This window comes from Salmo salar, chromosome 09 (assembly GCF_965601325.2).
Source record: "Salmo salar chromosome 09, fSalSal1, whole genome shotgun sequence".
In the NCBI taxonomy this organism is placed as follows: domain Eukaryota; kingdom Metazoa; phylum Chordata; class Actinopteri; order Salmoniformes; family Salmonidae; genus Salmo; species Salmo salar.
Genome location: NC_138299.1, coordinates 41,189,617 through 41,209,674, shown reverse-complemented (window position 1 = coordinate 41,209,674; position 20,058 = coordinate 41,189,617). Strand labels below are relative to the sequence as shown.

General features: G+C 43.3%; 1 protein-coding gene across 3 annotated transcripts in view; it reads left to right on the top strand.

Annotated features, from left to right (window-relative positions):
* The first annotated feature begins 12,095 nt into the window (after nt 1–12,095).
* LOC106611344 (structural maintenance of chromosomes 6) overlaps nt 12,096–20,058 on the top strand; it is a 34,250-nt gene continuing 26,287 nt past the window's right edge. Inside the window, exons 1-12 of one of the 3 annotated variants that reach the window (XM_014211480.3) lie at nt 12,096–12,173; nt 13,321–13,473; nt 13,559–13,676; nt 13,923–14,028; nt 14,188–14,324; nt 15,105–15,166; nt 16,125–16,205; nt 16,398–16,499; nt 17,363–17,482; nt 17,639–17,734; nt 19,338–19,484; nt 19,770–19,858. In XM_014211480.3, the coding sequence (XP_014066955.3) occupies nt 13,342–13,473; nt 13,559–13,676; nt 13,923–14,028; nt 14,188–14,324; nt 15,105–15,166; nt 16,125–16,205; nt 16,398–16,499; nt 17,363–17,482; nt 17,639–17,734; nt 19,338–19,484; nt 19,770–19,858 (1,190 nt within the window). In that variant the 5' untranslated portion in view covers nt 12,096–12,173; nt 13,321–13,341. Of the gene's footprint in view, nt 12,628–13,320; nt 13,474–13,558; nt 13,677–13,922; nt 14,029–14,187; nt 14,325–15,104; nt 15,167–16,124; nt 16,206–16,397; nt 16,500–17,362; nt 17,483–17,638; nt 17,735–19,337; nt 19,485–19,769; nt 19,859–20,058 lie in introns of all 3 variants that reach the window. The other 2 variants (XM_014211482.3, XM_014211481.3) reach the window with 2 other exon arrangements.

Below are 20,058 nucleotides of genomic sequence, written 5' to 3'. Positions count from 1 at the left end.
TAGCTTGGAAAGACAGTACCGTGCAGTATCGAAGAGCCCTCACTGCTGCTCAATCATCCTATTTTTCCAATTTAATTTAGGAGAATAAGAACAATCCAAAATGTATTTTTGATACTGTCGCAAAGCTAACTAAAAAACAGCATTCACCAAGAGATGATGGCTTTCACTTCAGCAGTGATAAATTCATGAACTTCTTTGACGAAAAGAACATGATCATTAGAAAGCAAATTACAGACTCCTCTTTAAATCTGCGTATTTCTCCAAAGCTCAGTTGTCCTGAGTCTGCACAACACTGCCAGGACCTAGGATCAAATCAAATCAAAGTTTATTTGTCATGTGTGCCGAATACAACAGGTGTAGACCTTACAGTGAAATGTTGACTTACAGGCCCTAACCAACAGTGCAATTTTTAAGTAAAAAATAGGTATTAGGTGAACAATTAGATAAGTAAGGAAATAAAACAACAGTAAAAAGACAGTGAATAATAACAGTAGCGAGGCTATATACAGTAGCGAGGCTATATACAGGCACGGGTTAGTCAGGCTAATTGAGGTAGTATGTACATGAATGTATAGTTAAAGTGACTATGTATATACACTGCTCAAGAAAATAAAGGGAACACTTAAACAACACAATGTAACTCCAAGTCAATCACACTTCTGTGAAAACAAACTGTCCACTTAGGAAGCAACACTGATTGACAATAAATGCACATGCTGTTGTGCAAATGGAATAGACAACAGGTGGAAATTATAGGCAATTAGCAAGACACCCCCAATAAAGGAGTGGTTCTGCATGTGGTGACCACAGACCACTTCTCAGTTCCTATGCTTCCTGGCTGATGTTTTGGTCACTTTTGAATGCTGGCGGTGCTTTCACTCTAGTGGTAGCATGAGACGGAGTCTACAACCCACACAAGTGGCTCAGGTAGTGCAGCTCATCCAGGATGGCACATCAATGCGAGCTGTGGCAAGAAGGTTTGCTGTGTCTGTCAGCGTAGTGTCCAGAGCATGGAGGCGCTACCAGGAGACAGGCCAGTACATCAGGAGACGTGGAGGAGGCCGTAGGAGGGCAACAACCCAGCAGCAGGACCGCTACCTCTGCCTTTGTGCAAAGAGGAGCAGGAGGAGCACTGCCAGAGCCCTGCAAAATGACCTCCAGCAGGCCACAAATGTGCATGTGTCTGCTCAAACAGTCAGAACCAGACTCCATGAGGGTGGTATGAGGGCCCGACGTCCACAGGTGGGGGTTGTGCTTACAGCCCAAAACCGTGCAGGACGTTTGGCATTTGCCAGAGAACACCAAGATTGGCAAATTCGCCACTGGCGCACTGTGCTCTTCACAGATGAAAGCAGGTTCACACTGAGCACATGTGACAGACGTGACAGAGTCTGGAGACGCCGTGGAGAACGTTCTGCTGCCTGCAACATCCTCCAGCATGACCGGTTTGGCGGTGGGTCAGTCATGGTGTGGGGTGACATTTCTTTGGGGGGCCGCACAGCCCTCCATGTGCTCGCCAGAGGTAGCCTGACGGCCATTAGGTACCGAGATGAGATCCTCAGACCCCTTGTGAGACCATATGCTGGTGCGGTTGGCCCTGGGTTCCTCCTAATGCAAGACAATGCTAGACCTCATGTGGCTGGAGTGTGTCAGCAGTTGCTGCAAGAGGAAGGCATTGATGCTATGGACTGGCCCGCCCGTTCCCCAGACCTGAATCCAATTGAGCACATCTGGGACATCATGTCTCGCTCCATCCATCAACGCCACGTTGCACCACAGACTGTCCAGGAGTTGGCGGATGCTTTAGTCCAGGTCTGGGAGGAGATCCCTCAGGAGACCATCCGCCACCTCATCAGGAGCATGCCCAGGCGTTGTAGGGAGGTCATACAGGCACGTGGAGGCCACACACACTACTGAGCCTCATTTTGACTTGTTTTATGGACATTACATCAAAGTTGGATCAGCCTGTAGTGTGGTTTTCCACTTTAATTTTGAGTGTGACTCCAAATCCAGACCTCCATGGGTTGATAAATTGGATTTCCATTGATTATTTTTGTGTGATTTTGTTGTCAGCACATTCAACTATGTAAAGAAAAAAGTATTTATAATTTAATTCATTCAGATCTAGGATGTGTTATTTTAGTGTTCCCATTTTTTTGAGCAGTGTATGATACACAGAGAGTAGCAGCAGCGTAAAAGAAGGGTTGGGGGGGACACACAATGCAAATACTCCGGGTAGCCATTTGATTACCTGTTCAGGAGTCTTATGGCTTGGGGGTAAAAGCTGTTGAGAAGCATTTTTGTCCTAGACTTGGTGCTCCAGTACTGGTTGCCGTGCGGTAGTAGAGAGAACAGTCTATGACTGTGGTGGGTGGGGTCTTTGACAATTTGTAGGGCCTTCCTCTGACACCGCCTGGTGTAGAGGTCCTGGATGGCAGGCAGCTTATCCCCAGTGATGTACTGGGCTGTACGCACTACTCTTTGTAGTGCCTTGTGTGGATACCAAGGAACTTGAAGCTCTCAACCTGCTCCACTACAGCCTGTCGATGAGAATGGGGGCGTGCTCGGTCCTCCTTTTCCTGTAGTCCACAATCATCTCCTTAGTCTTGGTTATGTTGAGGGATAGGTTGTTATTCTTGCACCACCCGGCCAGGTCAGAGCCTTCCTATAGGCTGTCTTGTCATTGTCGGTGATCAGGCCTACCACTGTTGTGTCGTCTGCAAACTTAATGATGGTGTTGGAGTCGTACCTGGCCATGCAGTCGTGGGTGAGCAGGGAGTACAGGAGGGGACTGAGCACACACCCCTGAGGGGCTCCAGTGTTGAGTATCAGCGTGGCAGATGTTAGTACCTACCCTCACCACCTGGGGGCGGCCTGTCAGGAAGTCCAGGATCCAGTTGCAGAGGGAGATGCTTAGTCCCAGGATCCTTAGCTTATTGATGAGCTTTGAGGGTACTATGGTGTTGAACGCTGAGCTGTAGTCAATGAATAGCATTCTCACGTAGGTGTTCCTTTTGTCCAGGTGGGAAAGGGCAGTGTGGAGTGCAATATAGTTAATATCATCTGTGGATCTGTTTGGGCGGTATGCAAATTCAAATTCAAAGTCAGTTAAGAACACATTCTTATTTACAATGATGGCCTAGGAACAGTGGATTAACTGCCTTGTTCAGGGGCAGAACGACAGATTTTTACATTGTCTGCTTGGGGATTCAATCTAGCAACCTTTCGGTTACAGGTCCAACGCTCTATCCACTAGGCTACCTGCTGACATGCTTCCTGCCAGTTGGTCAGCACATGCCCGGAGCACACGTCCTGGTAATACGTCTGGCCCCACGGCCTTGTGAATATTGACCTGTTTAAAGGTCTTACTCACATCGGCTATAGAGAGCGTGATCACACAGTCGTCCGGAACAGTTGATGCTCTCATGCATGCCTCAGTGTTGCTTGCCTCGAAGCGAGCATAGAAGTAATTTAGCTCGTCTGGTAGGCTCGTGTCACTGGGCAGCAAGCGGCTGTGCTTCCCTTTGTAGTCTGTAATAGTTTGCAAGCCCTGCCACATAAGATGACCGTCGGAGCCGGTGTAGTACGATTCAATCTTAGCCCTGTATTGGGAGACACTCAAGTTTTCTAATACTATATCTCTTGACACATTGAGGAAAATAGTCTTTAAAGCTTGTTACTGGACCCTATTCCAACTAAACTACTGAAAGAGCTGCTTCCTGTGCTTGGCCCTCCAATGTTGAATATAATAAACGGCTCCCTATCCACCGGATGTGTATCAAACTCACTAAAAGTGGCAGTAATAAAGCCTCTCTTGAAAAAGCCAAACCTTGACACAGAAAATATAAAAACTATTGGCCTATATCAAATCTCTCATTCCTCTCAAAAAATGTTGAAAAGGCTGTTGCGCAGCAACTCACTGCCTTCATGAAGACAAACAATGTATACGAAACGCTTCAGTCTGGTTTTAGACCCCATCATAGCACCGAGACTGCACTCGTGAAGGTGGTAAATTACTTTTAATGGCGTCAGACCAAGGCTCTGCATCTGTCCTCCAAGGCTCTGCATCTGTCCTCGTGCTCCTAGACCTTAGTGCTGCTTTTGATACCATCAATCCCCACATTCTTTTGGAGAGATTGGAAACCCAAATTGGTCTACACGGACAGGTTCTGGCCTGGTTTAGATCTTATCTGTCGGAAAGATATCAGTTTGTCTCTGTGGATGGTTTGTTTTCTGACAAATCAACTGTACATTTCAGTGTTCCGTTTTAGGACCACTATTGTTTTCACTATATATTTTACCTCTTGGTGATGTCATTCAGAAACATAGTGTTAACTTTCACCGCTATGCGGACGATACACAGCTGTACATTTCAGTGAAACATGGTGAAGCCCCAAAATTGCCCTCCCTGGAAGCCTGTGTTTCAGACGTAAGGAAGTGGATGGCGGAAAATGTTTTACTTTTAAAATCGGACAAAACAGAGATGCCAGTTCCAGGTCCCAAGAAACAAAGAGATCTTCTATTGGATCTAACAATTAATCTTGATGGTTGTACAGTCGTCTCAAATTAAAATTTGAAGGACCTCTGCGTTACTCTGGACCCTGATCTCTCTTTTGACGATCATATCAAGAATGTTTCAAGGACAGCTTTTTTCCATCTTCGTAACATTGCAAAAATCTGAAACATTCTGTTCAGAAATGATGCAGGAAAATGAATCCATGCTTTTGACACTTCTAGATTAGACTGCTGCAATACTCTACTTTCCGGCTACCCTGATAAAGCACTAAATAAACTTCAGTTAGTGCTAAACACGGCTGCTAGAGTCTTGACTACAACCAGAAAATTTGATCATATTACTCCAGTGCTAGCCTCTCAACATTGGCTTCCTGTTAAGGCTATGGCTGATTTCAAGGCTTTACCTACAAAGCATTACATGGGCTTGCTCCTACCTATCTTTTCGATTTGGTCCTGTCGTACATACTGTCGTGTCTTTGGCTATGCCGGATTAAGTGATATGACATGCTATTCTATAAAATAATTTCTCTGTAATTAATATTACCTGATTAAGATAATCATGTAAATGTAATTAACTAGAAAGTCCGGGCACCATGAAAGAATGTTTATAGAGCTGTTATCTTCTGAATAAACTCTTAAAGACCTTAAAGACCTGGTAATCTTTTACCTCAATAGCAGTCAATATTTTTTTCCAGTACGGAAGAAAAAAAAAATGAGTGAAATGTATGCATTTACTACTGTAAGTCGCTCTGGATAAGAGCGTCTGCTAAATGACTAAAATGTAAATGTAAATATTTAATCGTCACCTTATTTAGTCTCATCTGAAAGTTGTAAATTCTTGGTTATCTTCACAAACCCTGGCTAACAAGTTGAATCAGCAATACAAAATTTGGTTTAGTTATTTATTTACTAAATACCTAAAAAATCACACAGAATTACATCTACACAGAATGGATCGTACATTGATTACAAATTATGCCATAAAGGAAAACGTCCCTAGCGGACGGAACAGATATGACGGCTGGTTACAAAAACAAAGGGGGTTAGGTTTTGAATGAAAGAGCGAGAAGACTGAGGAACAAAAAGATTTTGTGTCTCTATCGGGCCGTAGGCAGCTATGCTATCAACTGGTTGGATTACCGAAATATGGTAACGTTTCCCACCTTTTGATGTTCCCAGAATCTCTATGTTAACAAAGGGCTTTTCAAGAGTCAACTCTATAGAGTAGAGAGAGAGAAACGGGGGGTTCAGTCCGGAGCCGCCAGCGACGCTCTTCAGTCCGGAGCCGCCAGCGATGCTCCTCAGCCCGGAGCCTCCAGCGACGCTCCTCAGCCCGGAGCCTCCAGCGACGCTCCTCAGCCCGGAGCCTCCAGCGATGCTCCTCAGTCCGGGGCCTCCAGCAACGCCTCTCAGCCCAGGGCCTCCAGCGGTGGTCTGCAACCCAGAGCCTTCAGCGGTGGTCTGCAGCCCAGAGCCTTCAGCGGTGATCTGCAGCCAAGAGCCTTCAGCGGTTGTCTGCAGCTCAGAGCCTTCAGCGGTGGTCTGCAGTCAAGAGCATTCAGCGGTGGTCTGCAGCCAAGAGCCTTCAGCGGTGATCTGCAGCCAAGAGCCTTCAGCGGTGATCTGCAGTCAAGAGCCATCAGCGGCGATCTGCAGCCAAGAGCCATCAGCGGCGATCTGCAGCCTGGAGTCATCAGCGGCGGTTGGTGGTCCGAAGCATCCGACAAGAACCCATGGTATGGTTCCCCCAGTCATACAGAAGCGGGGGATCAGCGGGCAGTGGGGTTACCACGCCCGGAACCAAAGCCGCCTCCATAGACAGTTGTCACCCACCCTACCCTCCCTTTGTATTGTTTTTTTTTTTGGCGCGGTCGGAGTCCGCACCTTGGGGGGGGGGGTACTGTCACGTCCTGACCATAGTGAGTGTTATTTTCTATGGTAGATTAGGTCAGGGCGTGACAGGGGGTGTTTATCTGATTTTTGTATGTCTATGTTTTGGTTCTAGGTTTGTATTTCTATGTTGCTGTTATTTGGCATGACCTCCAATTAGAGGCAGCAGGTTGTCGTTGTCTCTAATTGGAGGTCCTATTTAAGTTTAGGTTTGTCCCACAGGTTTGTGGGTGATTGTTCTTCGTGAGGTTTATGTTCCTCCAGCGTCACGGTTTGTTATTTTGTATTTACTTAAAGTGTTAATTGTTGCATTCGGTTTCACTGATTTAAATAAAACATGTGGAACTACGAAAACGCTGCATCTTGGTCCGCTCATTCAAACAGCCGTGACAGACACATTTTTCCAGTCTGAAAGACTACAACTCGTGTAGGGGCGGTGCTTTGTGCTCTGGATAACACATTTTCACGCTTGTTTGTAATTAGCACAGCCAGACACAGGACACCACACGGGCATGATGACAAATGTTAGTGAAAAACAAACATTTTGAAAAAAAATCTTGGATATAGAAGTTAGTCGTTTTAAAGTTAATATTTGTATAAACTCTTCAGTTGTGATCTGTGGGTGTCACTGAGTAGACCGATACTCCATTTTATTGATCCACAATCCATAGGTAAAGTTGTACAGTGCAATATGAATGTCAATACACATAATAGGCTGACTTGGGAGGTGATTTCCGACTGTCAAAGTCCCGCAATAAGAGCTACGATGCTAATAGAGAGAAATAGTAATGGCATCTTTTTGTAGGCACTAACTCCGCCATGGTTCATTGGACAAAGCCTATGAGGAAAATGAATGGCGTTTTTGTAGGGTGTTTGGATAAACGCCAAAAATAAGGCCTGTGTTAAACACAGGCTTAGGAGATCTTATATGTTTTGTTCTATGACATAATCTTTATCAGCTAACATCATTTTTGTGAATTTTGAAGAATTTATGTAATACAACACATCACAAAGGCTTCATAATTCATAAAGGTCATGTTAACTGGACTGCTATTATCTCATAGAACAAAACTTATAAGATCTCATGTTAACCTCAGACCTTATTTTCGACATTTATTCCTTTCCCCAATTATTTTTCCCACAGGGATGGCTTAACAATCTAACTTATTTCTGGGTTTTAGGACTACAAGCTGGCGAGCTCTATATTTTTATAAACTCTTATCCTTATAGTCCGCCACAGTGGACATGTCATAATACCCATAAATCATAGAGGTCAAACACGGAAATGGTTCCAATCGTCTTTCCACTATTTCATTTTTCACATAGTGAATTTTACAAACACTTCATATTAAGTATGTGTTTGGTTTAGGCTTGGCGTGACGTTTTGATAAACGTGTAATTCTCTCTCGGACAAGGTGAGTTTTATCAATACAGTTGAAGTCGGAAGTCTACATGCACTTAGGTTGGAGTCATTAAACTCATTTTTCAACTACTCCACAAATGTCTTATTAACAAACTATAGTTTTGGCAAGTCAGTTAGTACATCTACTTTGTGCATTACACAAGTAGTATTTCCAACAATTGTTGACAGACAGATAATTTCACTTATAATTCACTGTATCACAGTTGACTGTGCCTTTAAACAGCTTGGAAAATTCCAGAAAATGACATCATGGCTTTAGAAGCTTCTGATAGGCTAATTGACATCATTTGAGTCAATTGGAGGTGTACCTGTGGATTTATTTCAAGGCCTACCTTCAAAATGAGTGCCTCTTTGCTTGATATCGTGGGAAATTCAAAAGAAATCAGCCAAGACCTCAGAAACAAAATTGTAGACCTCCACAGGTCTGGTTCATCCTTGGGAGCAATTTCCAAACGCCTGAAGGTACCACATTCATCTGTACAAACAATAGTACGCAAGTATAAATACCATGGGACCACGCAGCTGTCATACCGCTCAGGAAGGAGACGCGTTCTGTCTACTAGAGATGAACGTACTTTGGTGCGAAAAGTGCAAATCAATCCCAGAACAACAGCAAAGGACCTTGTGAAGATGCTGGAGGAAACTGGTACAAAAGTATCTATATCCATAGAAAAACGAGTCCTATATCAACATAACCTGAAAGGCTGCTCAGCAAGGAAGAAGCCACTGCTGCAAACCATCATTAAAAAAGCCAGACTATGGTTTGCAACTGCACATGGGGACAAAGATCGTTTGGAGAATGATCTTTGGAGAAATGTCCTCTGGTTTGATGAAAAAAAATAGAACTGTTTGGCCATGAAGGACCATCGTTATGTTTGGAGGAAAAAGGGGGAGGCTTGCAAGCCGAAGTATTCTTCGGTATTCCATCCCAACTGTGAAGCACGGGTGTGGCAGCATCATGTTGTCGGGGTGCTTTGCTGCAGGAGGGACTGGTGCACTTCACAAAATAGATGGCATCATGAGGTAGGAAAATTATGTAGATATATTGAAGCAACATCTCAAGGCATCAGTCAGGAAGTTAAAGCATGGTCGCAAATGGGTTTCCCAAATGTACAATGACCCCAAGCATCCAAAGTTGTGGCAAAATGGCTTAAGGACAACAAAGTCAAGGTATTGGAGTGGCCATCACAAAGCCCTGAACTCAATCCCATAGAACATTTGTGGGCAGAACTGAAAAAGCCTGTGCGATCAAGGAGGCCTACAAACCTGACTCAGTTACATCAGCTCTGTCAGGAGGAATGGGCTAAAATTCACCCAACTTATTGTGGGAAGCTTGTGGAAGGCTACCTGAAATGTTTAACAATTTAAAGGCAATGCTACTAAATACTAATTGAGTGTATGTGAACTTCTGACTCACTTGGAATGTGATGAAAGAAATAAAAGCTGAAATAAATCATTCTCTCTACTATTATTCTGACATTTCACATTCTTAAAATAAAGTGGTGATCCTAACTGACCTAAGACAGGTAATCTTTGCTAGGATTAAATGTCAGGAATGGTGAAAAACTGAGTTTAAACATATTTGGCTATGGTGTATGTAAACTTCCGACTTCAACTGTATATTCGCCTCAATTTAACTCAAAAAAATTAAAAATGCTAATTAGCAACAGAAGACCTCAGCAAGACTACAAATTCCTGCAGGAAACTGCTGCATGTCATCTCTACCTGACACTATCAGCTACTGTTCACCAGCGCGATCAGAGACCTGTGCCCAATCCATGATGAATCCATGTGCTGTATTGAATTGAGTAAAGTGTTGAACTTTCCTTTTCTCTGTCATAGCTAGCCACTGCCTACACTTTAGCTAATTAGCAGAGCAGTAGATCAAAAATATGTTTGTATTACTAGACATACTATAACTCTGGCCATGTGGAGAAGTGCAGCTATAGTGATGGGCAATTTACCAGTTTAATCAGGGCCAGCATGAGGGATAAAGTTGATCCTGTATCAGTGAGTGTAGCTATTAAGTTAAGTTTGAGCATCTCAGCAATATCATTTGGTATATACAGCTGTCAACATTCTACAAGGAAAGAGCCACTTAATCAATTATATAATCATTAACCAGATTTCCCAGGATACCAGACTTAGGTGAGTGATAATTCAGTTCTAGAATGTTGTCATTGATGAGATAGAAACAAAAAATCTATTGACATTCAGAATTGACGACCTCTGACAGACACATATTGTTCCTCCTGTCAGTACCTGTTTTCAGGGAAAACAATGGTCCATAAATATTCCACATTGTTCATACACACAAACACACACACTAGGCTCTAAGAATAGGTTATATTACATACAAGTAATGTAGTTAACTTTACCATGGGCACAGGGGGGGGTAATTACAGGCAAATATATTGATCGATTTGTGTAGTTATCAAAATGCCACGCCAGGGTTAGCCTACACAAAACACAGACCTTATATGAAGTAGTTTTAAAATCCCCTACAGAAAAATGCATGGTGGAAAAACGATTGGAACCATTTCAGGGTTTTACCGCTAGATGTTATGGGTATTATGACTCATACTGTGGCTAGCTTCACATAGGTGTTCCTCGTCCGAGGTGAGCAGGATGATTATGAGATGGAGTTAGGTTGGGATGCCACTGGGCCGCATGCAAAGTTGGGAAAAGAGGAACATTTGGACAGGGATACAGAATGGTGGATTTCTGAGGAGGAATGGAGGTGGAAAAAGAGGAAGAGGAGGTTGAAGAGAATGATGAAAGCAGAGGTTGGATTTGAATCTGAGGAAGATGACCATAAAAATGGAGATGGGGTGTTGAAGAGGATTGGTCTTGAGTGCAAATAGAGTGAGCTGTGCACCTGACCGAGTTCTGGAGGTGAAATGGAAGAGAATGAGGGCGAGTTATGTGAGGTGGAACGTGTGGTGAAGAGTTCAGAACCAGAGCCTGGCATCAATGGACATGATAAAGAAGAATCTGGTCCAGTAGGAGTTACATTTTTGGAGAAAGTGAATCCTTGCCTTTTGACAGATCTATTTGTGGTTTCAGAGTGGGTGAGAAAGGAGTTGGGTGCAGTTGAATCAGTGAAGGTAACCTGTAACGTTTGTGGACTTGTGATATTTTTGGGGGTTTCTTCTGATCAGAGGGAGCAGGCACTCGGTGAGTCAGAGTCTCTACCAGACAAAGTCATGTTAGGATACATCAGTTATCCTGTTAGAGCCTTTTGTGCTGAATCCACTGCACTGTTTCAGGTGTTTTTTTGTTATTACATACAGCCGGAAATAACTTTTGGATATCGGAGCGGAGGTAACTCACCAGCATTACGACCAGGAATACGACTTTCCCGAATTGGATCCTTTGTTCGTACCCCCCAGGGCAATTTAACTTATCCCAGAGGCTGCTCCAAGTTGCCACCGGCGGAGAAGAGGTTTTCGGAGTGGACTTCTAAGCATGCAGACCATCCACCACTTATTACTCACTAATGTTAAGTCTCTGGACAATGGTCAAGTCACAGCAGTTTGTAGGATGGAGATTCCAAGATGTGGGAAGTGTGCAGGAGGGCATGGGATAGAATATTGTGGAGTTTCGGTGGATAAAGTTGTGGTTCGACTGCAGGGGTGCCCGTGTTGCTGTGGATCGGATATGTCCGGTGCGAGAGAGGCAGGTTGAGGTGGCTAGAGTCAGAGTAGTGCAGAAGGTGTTGTATGCTGAGGTAGTGAAGAAAGTAGAGGAGGATGGGTCAAGGTTGAGGGATTCTGAGAGGATCCTGGGTGAGTAGTAGATCTATGCCTCCATCGAGGGATAGGCCAACGAGTGAAATATGATTCTCTAAGGTTGGCTTCTTAGCGTTCATAGCAATGGTTATCAACTGTACCGCAGAAATGGAATGCAAATCACAGAAAATAAATGTTATGGTGGCAGCTGCAGAGAAAAGTATTTGGGTATATGAGATTTGACGTCAACAGAGTGTGTTGAGTGGTGGTGTCCTGGCCTCCCAGGCTGTTGGCACGGTGCAGGAGTAGATGGGGTACAAAGTATTGGAGTGGGCTAGTGGGTTTTGAATGAGTGTAAGGTTAGTTTGAAGGTTGTGTTTTATTTTAGATTTTTAAATGTTGTTTTTTATTTTCCCCTTTTCCTATTTTGTATTACAAAGTATAATGGATTTATATTATAGTCCAGATGGGGGCGGTAATGCAACATATTTGACGCAAACCGAAGAAGAATGTGTTCCTCTTTGAAAACAGCCTGATACAAAGTTAACACACTCCCACACATTTCTCCTCCTCCGTTTCGCAGTACGTCCACCACACCAGGAAGTCAGAGTCGGGTACGTACGCGCTCTATTTTCGTCTGTTCTTGAAGAACACATAATGCATAATTCAACCTCATAAACGGACATTTAGAAGTTAAGACTATCCGGAACGAAAGGCAGTAGAATAAGACTGCTTGTCTGGACCTGTGACTGACGGGGGTGAACGCTTTTGTCTCTTCAGTTTAAAACTTTAATGCACTGATCTTGCAAACAAAGATAGTCTATGCTTCGCAAAGAAAGTATCGAGTAGGCCTATTGTAGCTGTATTTGTCATATCACCCCCTATATGGAACTTCAGCAGCCCTTATATAGTTGAATACGAAACGTAAAGATGTTAGATTGTATCAGATTGGAACGTTACGGTGTTAGTCTGCACCTGCGCGTTCTTATGGAAGATGTGTCAAGCTTTGTACTTTCATGGCGCCTTCCTGTGTGGTAGTGGTCTACACTGAAGCTTACCCTTCCACCTGTAAGACAAGTACACATTTTGTAATATCTACAATGATTTGTTTTTTCTGAGGATCATTTCAAGCCACCAATTTCAAGACACCAAACGTCAAGTCACTTACTCAAATCAAATGTAATTTTTCACATGCTCCGAATACAACAGGTGTAGGTTGATCTTACCGTGAAATGCTTACTTACAAGCCCTTAACCAACAATGCAGTTCAAGAAATGGAGTTAAGAAAATATTTACTTGTTCAATTTTTTTGGACTTTATTTTATTTAGTAACACAATAAAATGACATAACGAGGCTATATACAGGCGATACCGGTAACAGGTTAGTCGAGGTAATTTGTAAAGTGACTACACATAGATAATAAACAGCGAGTAGCAGCAGTGTAAGAACAAGGGGGGGTCAATGTAAATAGTCCGGGTGAACATTTGATTAATTGTTCAGCAGTCTTACGGCTTGGGGGTAGAAGCACCGTTGGTTAGGAGCCCGTAAAACGGCAGCCTTCCCTTCCGGCGCCATCCAGAGCGACTCAAACGCGATAGCCACATCTGCAGTGTGGCCTACAGCAAGCCAGGCAACATTGGCAACAATCCATTTCAGACCCATATGTCCCTCCAGAATCTTCCCTATGTGCTCTGCCAGTAAACTAACATGAATTCGGCATGTAATTACTAATATTTATGCAGATGTTTTTGTTTCAACAGCGTGGACCCAATGTTACTAAAATGAAGCGGAAAAGCAAAGTACTGAATGATGAAAAATTCACCAAGAAACGTAGATTGGAAGAGGTTAAAGAGGAAGAAGATGGCAGAGAGGATCATGGGACATCATTTAATGACCACTCCACCTCTCCCTCGGTCAGTGCCTCCCATCAATTATCTGATCGATAGATTGATTTATAATGGCTTACGGTTTTCTTCTATTTTTGTTGTCCATTTTTAGGGTTTGGGAGATATTGGAGTTATCGAAAGCATCACCATAAAGAATTTCATGTGTCACCATTTGCTTGGTCCGTTCCAGTTCGGGCCCAATGTGAACTTCATTGTTGGCAACAATGGAAGTAAGAAAGATGTTTAAACTGATGCTTTGTATTGGCTAAAGGACTCCCCATAGACATGTTTTCGATGCTTTCCCTTAACTTTCTAACCCTTCTCCAACAGTCATTATAACTGAATTTGAATGCTGAATTCAAGTTACAGTTTTCCCCTGTCTATAATGGCTTAGTTGCTATTCATTGTACTGTGAGTGGGACCTATTTCTGCTATGTTGTTGTGCCATGGGATTGTCACCTGATTTTGTTTTGCAGGTGGGAAAAGTGCCATACTGACTGCTCTAATAGTGGGCCTTGGTGGAAAGGCCACCATCACAAACAGAGGAGCATCTTTGAAGGGTTTTGTGAAAAATGGTGAAAGGTCAGTTCTAGTTACTTATGGAATGGGAGTCAATATAATATATCTCTTTTTTTATGGACAGTGTAAATTGTCATTACCGCTGAATTTGCAAATAGTTCATTTGAATGTAATGTAAACAATAGACCAATACACTGTCCATGTGGGTGAACTTATTTCCAGCACAGCGGATGTTACAGTGAAACTGAGGAACAGAGGACCAGACGCGTACAAAGGGGATGTCTACGGAGAATGCATTTCTATTGAACAAAGGATTTCTAGTGATGGTGTTCGGACGTGCAGGTTGAAGAGTAAAACAGGTAATAGTTTAAATCTGTCAGGTCTGTCTGGCCGTCAGGTCGGTCTGTCTGGCCGTCAGGTCGTTCTGTCTGGCCGTCAGGTCGTTCTGTCTGGCCGTCAGGTCGTTCTGTCTGGCCGTCAGGTCGGTCTGTCCGGCCGTCAGGTCGGTCTGTCTGGCCGTCAGGTCGGTCTGTCTGTCCGGCTGGCCGGTCAGGTCGGTCCTGTCTGTCGGCGCGCTGCCGGCAGGCCGTCAGGTCTGTCTGTCTGTGCGTCTGGCCGTCAGGTCGTTCTGTCTGGCCGTCAGGTCGGTCTGTCTGGCCGTCAGGTCGTTCTGTCTGGCCGTCAGGTCGTTCTGTCTGGCCGTCAGGTCGTTCTGTCTGGCCGTCAGGTCGTTCTGTCTGGCCGTCAGGTCGTTCTGTCTGGCCGTCAGGTCGTTCTGTCTGGCCGTCAGGTCGTTCTGTCTGGCCGTCAGGTCGGTCTGTCTGGCCGTCAGGTCGTTCTGTCTGGCCGTCAGGTCGGTCTGTCTGGCCGTCAGGTCGGTCTGTCTGGCCGTCAGGTCGTTCTGTCTGGCCGTCAGGTCGTTCTGTCTGGCCGTCAGGTCGTTCTGTCCGGCCGTCAGGTCGTTCTGTCCGGCCGTCAGGTCGGTCTGTCCGGCCGTCAGGTCGGTCTGTCCGGCCGTCAGGTCGTTCTGTCCGGCCGTCAGGTCGTTCTGTCTGTGTCTGTCCTGCCGTCTGGTTGGTCTGTCTGGCCGTTCTCTTTATCTCTTCTCTATTTTAATCAACCTTTACCTTCTATTCCAGGGCACTTGGTTTCAAATAAAAAGGATGAATTGACTGCAATTTTAGATCACTTCAACATCCAGGTAGTGTGTGTGTGTGTGTGTGTGTGTGTGGTGGGTTATTGAAAGTAAATGATGTTATTTATTTGTAATTACACTACCGTTCCAAAGTTTGGGGTCACCCGCAAAGTCAACAGTGAAGAGGCGACTCCGGGATGCTGGCCTTCTAGGCAGAGTTCCTCTGTCCAGTGTCTGTGTTCTTTTGCCCATATTAATATTTTATTTTTATTTGTCAGTCTGAGATGGGGCTTTTTCTTTGCAACTCTGCCTAAAAGGCCAGCATCCCGAAGTCGCCTCTTCACTGTTGACGGTGAGACTGTTGTTTTGTGGGTACTATTTAATGAAGCTGCCAGTTGAGGACTTGTGAGGTGTCTGTTTCTCAAACTAGACAGTAATGTACTTGTCCTCTTGCTCAGTTGTACACCGGGTCCTCCCACTCCTCTTTCTGTTCTGGTTAGAGCCAGTTTGCGCTGTTCTGTGAAGGGAGTAGTACACAGCGTTGTACCAGATCTTCAGTTTCTTGGCAATTTCTCACATGGAATAGCCTTCATTTCTCTAACAAGAATAGACTGACAAATTTCAGAAGAAAGGTCTTTGTTTCTGGCCATTTTAAGCCTTTAATCGAACCCACAAATGTTGATGCTCCAGATACTCAACTAGTCTAAAGAAGGCCAGTTTTATTGCTTCTTTAATTAGAACAACAGCATGCCATTGGAACACAGGAGTGATGGTTGCTGATAATGGTCCTCTGTACACCTATGTAGATATTCCATTAAAAATCAGCCGTTTCCAGCTACAATAGTCATTTACAACATTAACAATGTCTACACTGTATTTCTGATCAATTTGATGTTATTTTAAATGGACCAAAAATGTGCTTTTCTTTCAAAAACAAAGACATTTCTAAGTGACCCCAAACTTTGAAAAGGTAGTGTATGTCCATATTTGAAAAGCCTCTTTTGCTGTTTTCTGTAAATCACAGGTGGATAACCCAGTCTCAATTCTTAACCAAGAAATGAGTAAGCAATTTCTCCATTCAAAAAGCGAAGCAGATAAGTATAAGGTACAGTTGTAATTTAAGCTCTTTGTCCTTGTTTTGTAATTTAAGCTCTGTCATTTTCTTGTCTACATGTTTGTGGTGCTTGTTTTTTTTGTCATCCATTTTTGTCCCATATGCAATTCTAATTCTGTGTCCACTTCATCATGCGCAACCAAAGTTCCTTCTGGGGATTTAAAAAAAATTATATTTATGTAGTTCTTCATGAAAGCGACTCTACTGGAGCAGATGAAGAGAGACTACATCCACATCAAACAGACTAAAGCAGTGACCAGAGAACAGGTTGAGAGGCAAGAGGAGGTAATGCTATCGCATGGAAATGACATTTTGTGGGGGCCCAAAAATAAATGTATTACATTTTTAAAGAGCATTTCATACATGGTCACACATACACTTAACACATGTTTTTTTTTTTATTAAATAAAAAAAAAAGATAACCTGTACATATGTAGTGTTACATTGTTTTCAATTAAATTACCCTGTACAAAAATATAAATGCAACATGCAACAATGTAAAAGATTTTACTGAGTTACAGTTGATATAAGGAAATCAGTCAATTACAATAAATTCATTAGGCCCTAATCTATGGATTTCACATGACTGGGAATACAGATATGCATCTGTTGGTTACAGATACCTTAAAAAAACAAGGTAGGGGCGTGGATAAAAAAAAAAAAAACAGTATCTGGTGTGTCCACCATTTGCCTCATGCAGCGGGACACATTTCCTTACATTTTCTGGTAACTGCTGTGGTGAACATTCCTGCAGTCAGCATGCCAATTGCACACTCCCTCAACTTGAGACATCTGTGGCTTTGTGTTGTGTGACAAAACTTCACATTTTAGTGGCCTTTTATTGTCCCCAGCACAAAGTGCACCTGTGTAATGATCATGCTGTTTAATCAGCTTCTTGATAATCCATCCAGCTGACCGGTGTGGCATATCTTGGCAAGGAGAAATGCTCACTAACAGGGATGTAAACAAATTTGTGCACAACATTTTAGAGAAATAAGCTTTTTGTCCGTATGGAACATTTCTGAGATCTTTTATTTCAACTCAGGAAGCATGGCACCAAGACTTGACATGTTGCATTTCTAATTTTGGTTAGTATATAAATAGGACAGTAAGTTAGACTCTAACCATGTTTTAACTTTTGCTTTTAGTGTCTAAAGGATCTCAAGCAGGAGTTTTTGCAGAAGAAGGAGAGGTATGAAAACCTGTCATCTGTTGGTAAGATGAAGGAGACTCTGGAGGAACTCAAGAAGATGATGGCATGGTGCTTGGTAGGACTTTCCCTGGTTGTTTCTCATTCACCATTTTGTTTAGTTTGGGCTAAGTCAAAGCCATTCAAAAGTGTTGGAAATTCTTCGAAAAACTGCATAAATTATTTTCTGCAAGAAAATAATATGGTCATATCACCTCTGTTTTGTTACTTTCAGGTGAGAGAAAAGGAGCGGTTGGTCCAACAGCTACAGGAACAGATAGACGCAGAGGAACGTAATCACAAACACGAAGAAAACCTTCAACTCTGTCAGGTATATTTGTCTAAGTACACTACATTACCAAAAATATGTGGACACCTGCTCATCGGAACATCTCATTCCAAAATCATGGGTATTAATATGGAGTTGGTCCCCCCTTTGCTCCTTTAACAGCCTCCACTCTTCTGGAAAGGCTTTCCACTAGATGTTGGAACATTGCTGCGGGGACTTTCTTCCATTCAGCCACGAGAGCATTAGTGAGATTGGGCACTGATGTTGGGCGATTAGGCCTGGCTCGCAGTCGGCGTTGCAATTCATCCCAAAGGTGTTCGATGGGGTTGAGGTCAGGGCTTTATGCAGGCCAGTCAAGTTCTTCCACATCGATCTCAACAAACCATTTCTGTATGGACCTTGTTTTTTGCAGCGGGGGCATTCTCATGTTGAAACAGGAAAGGGCCTTCCCCAAACAGTGGCCACAAAGTTGGAAGCACAGAATCGTCTAGAATGTCATTGTGTGCTGAAGCGTTAAGATTTCCCTTCACTGGAACTAAGGGGCCTAGCCCGAACCATGAAAAACAGCCCCATATCATTATTCCTCCTCCATCAAACTTTACAGTCGGCACTATGCATTGGGACAGGTAGCGAACTCCTGGCATCCGCCAAACCGATATTCGTCCATCGGACTGCTAGATGGCGAAACGTGATTCATCACTCCAGACTGTGTTTCTACTGCTCCAGAGTCAAAGGTGGCAAGCTTTACACCACACCAGCTGACACTTGGCATTGCGCATGGTGATCTTAGGCTTGTGTGGGGCTGCTCGGCCATGGAAACCCATTTCATGAATCTCTCGACGAACAGTTCTTGTGCTGACGGGGCAGCTCTAGCAGGGCAGAAATTTTACAAACTGACTTGTTGGATAGGTGTCATCCTATAACGATGCCATGTTGAAAGTCACTGAGCTCTTCAGTAAGTCCATTTTACTACCAATGTTTGTCTATGGAGATTGCATGGATGTGTGCTCAATTTTATATGTCAGCAACGGGTGTGGCTGAAGTAGCCGAATCTACTAATATGAAGGGGTGTCCACATACTTGTGTGTGTATGAATGAATGAATGAATGAATGAGTGTATGTTGTCAGTTGGATCTGTTGAGAAATCCATTGGAGAAACTCTTATGATTTTCTTAGAAATCCTGCCTGTGTTATATCTTAAAGGTCCAATGCAGACAGTTTTATCTCAATATTTAATCATATCTGGGTAACAATTTAATAAGTACCTTGCTGTGAATGTAAAAAAAAGAAATGTAAAAAAGATTCTTAGCTTGTTCTCAAGCAGGAATTTTGCTAGGACTGTCGGAGTGGGGAGGGGAAAACTGAAATGGAAATCTTATTGACAGAGGTTCAGAACTCTTTTTATTATTGGTCTATTAACTCATTTATTGCATGGTGATGTCACCATGGAAGGCCAAAACTCCATCCCACCTAAACATCCTGAAATTTCAGGTGGTCTTTTCAAACAGCTCTTACACTAAAAGGGCATATAATTATTTTCACAGTATTATTTCAACCTCATAGTGTGGAAATGCATATAAAACACATGAAAATCTAGTTTTTCACTGCACTGGGCCTTTAATGTTTTCCTCTCTTTCCCTTCCAGAATAAGGTGACAGTAGCTGAAAAGACATTGCAGGAGATCCAGAGCAGGCTTCACAGTCGGAAAGAAGAGGAGGAGTCACTGTCAGAGGACTGTCGGAAGATAAAGGAAGAAGTAAAGTCAAAGAATAAAGCTCAGAAAGAGCAGGAGGTAAGAGGCTGGGTTGAGGTCAATCCCATTCCAGGAAGTAAATGTAGGCTTACGGCCCAAATGGCACCTGTTACCTATGTAGTGCACTATTGTTGACCAGGGCCCATAGGGCTCTGTTCAAAGTAGTGTACTTCATAGGGGATAGGGTGCTGTTTAGGACTAACATGAAATGTACATTTTCCTCACCAATATCCTTGCTTACCGATACTTTTTCTGCATGTTTGCAGCACTTTGATGAAATGAAATACCTTTGTCTGAGCTGTATTTAATGCTGTTGTATTGTAGGTGGTGTACTTCCGTGCTGTGAACAAACTGAAGCAATCAGAGAAGGAACAGTCCCTTCTTCACGAGAGAATTCACAAAGTGAAAAATATGTGAGAGATTTTTGAGTGATAGTTAGTCAATGTTTGGTAGAGTATACTGTGAAAGGATTAACTGCAAGTGTTGGATAGTAGTAATTGAACTACGTTTTGCAGTAGCTAGGTGGTAGTTAAACTAAATTAAAATCTAGGTAGTGTTTTCAGTAGTTCATTACTTTTTAGCCATGTAGCGGTCTAGCTAACTACTGGAACTT